The sequence below is a fragment of the Motacilla alba genome, chromosome 1A (genome assembly GCF_015832195.1).
Source record: "Motacilla alba alba isolate MOTALB_02 chromosome 1A, Motacilla_alba_V1.0_pri, whole genome shotgun sequence".
NCBI lineage: Eukaryota > Metazoa > Chordata > Aves > Passeriformes > Motacillidae > Motacilla > Motacilla alba.
The window spans coordinates 3,739,678-3,746,150 of NC_052031.1; the positions used below are offsets into that span (position 1 = coordinate 3,739,678).

General features: G+C 52.7%; 1 protein-coding gene across 1 annotated transcript in view; it reads left to right on the forward strand.

Moving 5' to 3' along the window:
- Positions 1-1,872, forward strand: part of LOC119708124 (endonuclease domain-containing 1 protein-like) — a 13,767-nt gene extending 11,895 nt beyond the window's left edge. Inside the window, exon 2 of the mRNA XM_038154093.1 lies at positions 663-1,872. Coding sequence (XP_038010021.1) covers positions 693-1,208 — 516 coding nt within the window. The 5' untranslated portion in view covers positions 663-692 and the 3' untranslated portion in view covers positions 1,209-1,872. The remainder of the gene's footprint in view (positions 1-662) is intronic.
- The last annotated feature ends 4,601 nt before the right edge of the window (positions 1,873-6,473 follow it).

Below are 6,473 nucleotides of genomic sequence, written 5' to 3' on the forward strand. Positions count from 1 at the left end.
TCTGGGACACATTCCCAGCACTGCTGTAACAGATTCCATTTACATTGAGATCGTTTGGCTTCCTGAGCAAAACTGTTCAACCTTGAATGAACTGCAGCCCTCCCAGGGAAAGCTCAGCTCCAGGACTGATTTCCTGACATATCTCCTTGTGTCTGGGGTTACGGGAGGCAACGTCTGCTGTTCCAGGACTGGGGTACACCTGTAGCAACCACACATAAAATCACAGAATCATAGAATCACACAATCACAGCATGGTGTGAGGGGATCCAGGGAGAGCCCTGGGCAGATTTGGGCTGTGGAGACAGGAGGAAAGGGAAGCAGATTTGTCAGGGGAGGTGTCTCACCAAAGTCACCTTTCAATCCTAGGAGTGGGAAATGCTCCTTCTCTCATCCATCCCTCCATGCTCCCAGCACAAGCTGCAGGCAGGATCACAAAGGTCACAAGTCAAAAGCAGAGCAGTCAGATTCGGAGCTGCTTGCTCCTGAAAGCTCTTGTGTTCATGTGGGAGGGTCATGTGTATGATTTTTCTCAGATTCATAGGTTTTTCAACACTGAGATGACAATAAATGGGATCTTGACCCTCAGAGACTTCTGCTCTGGGGAAATCTTCTCTGTTACTCCCATTCCCCATTCTAACACCTCTTTCTCTTTCCCTGTCCAGCTCATAGATAACAATGTAAATCTTAAAGAGATGGTAACTGACTCGGACCTCATAAAGCAAGAGGCGTTCACCTTAGACCAAATCAAAGAGAGCCAGGCTGTTCCTGCTGACTACAAAGATCTGAACGGTTTGAACCATGGCCATTTGTGCCCCAGTGGCCATCAGGATGGTATAGACAGCAAGACAGCTACCTTCACCCTCACCAACATAGTGCCCCAGGGCAGCAGTCTCAATGGTGGCCAGTGGAATGTGTACGAGTCTACAACAATGCCCAAAATGAGCAAGAGCTGTACAAACACCTACGTGATCACGGGTGCTGTGCCTGGGAACACGGACATCAGCAATGGGACTGTTAATGTACCCAGCTACATTTGGTCAGCTGCCTGCTGTGAGGTGAGCAAAAAGAAAAAGAAGGCTTGGGGAGCCATCGCAGAGAATCACGAGAACAAGGTGGAGGTCCTCAGCCTGGGGAAGCTGGAGAAGAGGTTGACTGAGCTCTACAGGGGAACGGTTACTCTCTTCAACAATGCCTGTCCCCGGAAATAAGCCTCACACCCTTAATGGAATTCGCTTGGTGGCTTTCCCACATGTCATAGAACCATAGAATCACAGAAAGGGTTAGTTTTGATGGGACACTAAAGCCTTAAAAGTCATCTCATTCTGTCCTGCTTGCCATGGGCAGGGAAACCTTCCACTACACCAGGTTGTTCCAGGTCCTCCCCAGCCTGGCCTGGAATGCTTCCAGGGATGGGGCAGTCAAAACAGCTCTGGGTAACTTTTACTCATACCACAGCTGGCTCACAGTAATTTACTTCTTTATATTATCGCATCTATCCCTGCCCTCCATCAGGGTGAAACCATTCCCTCTTGTCCTGTCATTCCAAACCCTTGTCCAAAGACCCTCTCCAAGCCTCTTATAGATCCAAACCAGAACAATTCAATGATTCTGTGATCCTGGGCCAGGCTTTGCTTTGCTTGCTTTTGAAACTGCACCTTGAGAGCAGCAGCTGTTGTATCAGACAGGCAGGCTTTGGCATCAGATACACAGAAAGCTTTGAGCAGCCAGAGCTGAATTCCTGTGATGCACTCCTTGGACACCTTCCCTCTCTGCCCTGCTTCTGAAGCTTTTCTGCAGATTGATGGGAAACTGATATGGGCAAATGTATTCAATGATTGTCAAAGATCAATGTGTGCCACACCATGGAGTTTGCAAGAGCTTACAATAAAAGTTCTTTGCTGCAGTGCTGGATTGCAGAGTCATGTCTTCTAAAAAACCAAAGTGTCCTCTCACTGAAATGTCTACAACCACCAGTAAAGTCACAGTGTCCAGAGCATCCTTGCTGGATATTGGGTGTCCAAATGCAATCAGAGGATGCCATAACAGCCACACAAGTGTCTGCTTCAGACACCAGTTATTCTCCTGTGAATGGCATGAACCAAGTGGGCCAGGGTGCCAACAGCTCAGGCAAGCTGTGTCACTTTCAGAGGTGCCAGCTTGGGACTGGACTTCTCAGCTCAGGAGCTGTTGTTCATCATCCTACTGGGTCTCAGTGCTCAGCCAGGACCAAGCTGTTTGGGGGCTGCAGTAAAACACAGGCTCTGGTGGAGGTGCAGAGTGAGGCAGCCCCATGCAGGTGTCCCCAGGTGTGCTGGTGACCCAGCTGTGACTGCAGCCAGCAGAGCTGCAGGCCTGCCTCAGCTGCATAAAGAGCTGCACCCTGAGCCACTGCAGCTGCCCTGAGCTTTGGAGAGCCCCACTGGGGCTGCCAGATGTGCTGCAGGATCCTGGGACACTGGGCCAGCAGCCAGAGGCCAGGCCCATTGCCCAGGGGCAGCTCTGGGGGCTCTGCACACCTGAGCACAGGGCACCAGACCCCAGGGCAGACACAGGGCACGGCTTGGGAGCACCGTGGAGTTCTGCTCCTGCTGCCTCCAGCTGCCATGGCCACAGCTGCAAGAGCCCTGCCTTGTGCCAGCTGGGCTGCACAGACTCCTAGGAGAAGGTTTTGCTTTTAGGAGAGCAAAGTGAGCACATCACTCTCACCCCTTTGCTGGACAGCTCCTGCCACCCCAGGTCCTGTGCCTGGATGGATTTTTTCTGCTGGGATCAAATGCTGACACAGCCCCTGATGGGATGAAAGCATCAGAGTGATTTCAGGCTGAGGCACCTCTGCAGACACCTCTGCTGTGCCTCAGGGTACGGCTCCCTCTGACATGCTCACCCACCACTGCACAATGGCTTTGTTGTGAGACCACACTCATCCTCACCATCACTCCTGCCATGCCTCACTGCCCTCGATTTCCAGGCTCTGGAGCCCCTGGCTGCTTGACCAACTGTCGTGGTTTGACACTGGCCAAACACCAGGCACCCACAAAAGATGCTGACGCAGCCTTCCCTGTTACAGCTGGACAGAGCAGAGAAAAAAATTATTAAAGGATTTATGAGTTGAGATAAAGACTGGGAGTAAACACTCCAAGGGCAAATCTTGTTCAACTTAGAGACAGAAAGTGAGTTTATTACTACCACCATCAGAGGAGGATAATGAGAAGTAAAACAGCACTTGAAAACACCTTTTCTTCCCCAAGCCTTCCCTCCTTTCCACCAATAGCACAGGGAGACAGAGTGGAGGGGGTTTGGTCAGTTCATCAGCCAAGATTTTCTTCCTATGCTCAGGGAGAGGAGTCCCTCCCCTTCTCCACCATGGGGTCCTTCCCACAGGACACAGTTCTCCTTGAACTTCTCCAATGTGGCTCCACTCTCACAAGCAGCAGTCCAACCAAAACTGCTGCAACATGAGTCCCTCCCACAGGCACACGTTCCTCCCAAAACTGCCCTGGGATGTCTCATCCTTCCATAGGGTGCAGTTCTCCAAGGACAGGCTGCTCCAGCAGGGGAGCAGGGGGCCCCTCTCTTCACCGTGTCATCCAGTGGATCACAGCCTCCTCCAGGCATCCCCCTGGCCTAGCATGGGCACCTCTGAAATGGGCTGTGAGTGGATCTCTGCATGCCCCATGGATCCCCATGGGCTGTGGGTGGATCTCTGCATCCCCCGTGGATCCCCAGGAGATGCAGAGGAACAGCGGCTTCGCCATGGTCATACCACGGCTTGCTGAGGAATCTTGGCTCTGGTGCCTGGAGCACCTCCTCCTCTTCTCCGGCTGAAGCACAAACTACACACCACACTTTGGAGTGTCTTCTTTCATTGCAGAGGTGTTACCAACATCTCTAATTAGCCCAGCTGTGGCCAGCAGAATGTCAATCTACAGAGCCACCAAGGGACTGGATCTGCTGGACCTGGAGGAAGCACCTAGAACCTTCTCAAAGAAGACACCTCACTGACCCTCCCACTCCCAAGAACCAGCCTTGGATAAACCAACACACCAACGCCACCAGTGCCACCTCTGTCAACTTCCCAGGCTCTTCCCAGCACCTTCAGCCCTGGCAGTAATCAGAAATGCCCTGCCATCCACAGCAAGCTTGTGAAATACATGGGAAGCCCAACAGAGGAAAGGAGCAGCTTGCATTCTGCCTTATTTCATCCTTGAGGACTGTTGCTTTCCATCACTTCTAATCACTGATGGGTCACTGGGGAGGGCCCAGATGCCTGGAGTTTGGCCATTGTGACACCCATGCACAAGAAAGGCTGGAAGGGCAATCTGGGGAACTACAGGCGTGTGCACCTGACCTCGCTTCCCAGAAGGGTTTTGGAGCAGATTGTCCTGAGTGTGATCACAGGGCACATTCTGGATAACCAAGGCATCAGCCCCAGCCAGCAGGGGTTTTGGGAATGGCACATCTGGCCTAGTGAACCTGATCTCCTTTAATGACCAGATGACCGGCCCTGGGGATGACAGGGAAGGCTATAGAAAAGTTGACCTGGACTTCATCAAAGCCTTTGGCACAGTCTCCCACAGCATTCTCCTGGAAAAGCTGTCAGCCCATGGCTTGGAGAGGTGCTCTCTTGGCTGGGACAGGAGCTGTCTGGATGTCCAGGCCCGGAGAGCCTTGGTGAACAGTGCCACATCCAGCTGGCGTCCGGCCACAAGCGCTGTGCCCAGGGAGCAGTGTCGGGCCTAGTCCCGTTTAATAGCTTTCCTGATCATCTGCATGAGGGGATCCAGTGAACTCTCAGCAAGATGCCACCATGTTTGGTGGCAGACTGAGCCTGCTGGAGAGCAGGAAGGCCCTGCAGAGGGATCTGGACAGGCGGGATCCACGGGCCGAGGCCACCTCTGCAGGCAGTGCAGAGAAAGGCCATGAAGCTGCTGAAGGCCCTGGAGGGAAAGGCCTGTGAGGAGCAGCTGAGGCAGCTGGGCTTCTTTAGCCCAGACGTGGGGGCTGGGGGCTCTGAGAGATTATTTCTCTCTCCAGCTCCCTGAAAAGGGGGTGTAGCCAGGTGGGGTCAGCATTTTCTGCTGCACAACCAGGGAGACAGTGAGTGGGCAAGGCCTCAACCTGCACCAGGGGAGATTCTGGTGGCACATCAGGAGGAATTTCTTCCCATGAAGGGTGATTCACCATTGGAATGGACTGACGGAGGATGTGGTGGAATCCCAATGCCTGGAGACTGGATGTGGCACTCAATGCCATGGTCCACTTGGCCAGGTGGTGATTGGTCAGAGGTTGGACTCCACAATGCCAGAGGTCAGTTTCCACCAGAAATAATTCTGTGCTTCTCACAGGAACCCAGCTTGGAGCTGAGCAGAGGGCTGCCCCAGCTCCACAAGCATGCTGCCAGGCACCTTTCAGCTGGGATGGCCTCTGTTTTCTGCTGAGCCTGCTGTGACTGGGGAATAGGGATGGAGCCCTCTGCTGAGCCCAGAGCTGCTCCATGCCCACGCTGGGGTGGGAAGCCCCTGCGTTCCCTGGGAAGATGCAGCTGCACTGACATGGCAGGGTCATTTTGCACTTTGCTCTGTGTCTGTACCTCTCTGGGGACAGCTCTGGGCTCCAGTGCATCACAGGGATTTTAGCCACTAAGGAGAAATTATGTTTGCTGGGAGCTGTGAGGAGACACTGCAGCCTCAAGCCTCTTCACTGCCAAGTGCTGGATCATGCAGCTGGCTTAGACCTTTTCCAGTAACACCAGGGGTTCACATTCTGTGGATGGAGCATGTTGCCGTGTGCTGTCCCAAAAGAGAAGGAAACAGGGGAATCAAGACTGTGGAATGCTCTGGCCTCTGCTTGAGAGAGCAGCTGGGCAAAGCTCCTTTGGTCCATCCAGGAAACAAACTTTCCTGTTGGGCAACTTTAATAGCTTAGATTGTAAAGTTAAACTTCTGATTTCTGAGGAACTACTTATCTGTTGTAAATCTGGGTGCATTCCTATTACACTCCCGCAATGAGGTCCTCACTTCCTGCACCTGGGCAAAATGTCCCTTGCTGATGGGCAACAGCACTTTGACAGAGGCATATCAGCCAAGAACCCCTGGGGGTCAGGTGAGGAGGTGTTCAGGAATGCAGCTGCCACGTGCTGTGCCACACACCTGAAGATGCTGCAGAGAACCTTATGGACAACCTGCTCCAGCTGATCCTGCTGGAGCCTGGAGTTTGGACTAGAAGATCCTGGAAGTTCCTCCAAATAACAACAGTTCAGTGATTCTGTGATCTGGCACATGCATTGGTTTGCTTGCTTTTGAAACTGCACCTTGAGAGCAGCAGCTGTTGTATCAGACAGGCAGGCTTTGGTATCAGATACACAGAAAGCTTTGAGCAGCCAGAGCCGAATTCCTGTGATGCACTCCTTGGACACCTTCCTTCTCTGCTCTGCTTCTAAGGATTTTCTGCAGATTGAGGGGAAACTGACTTGG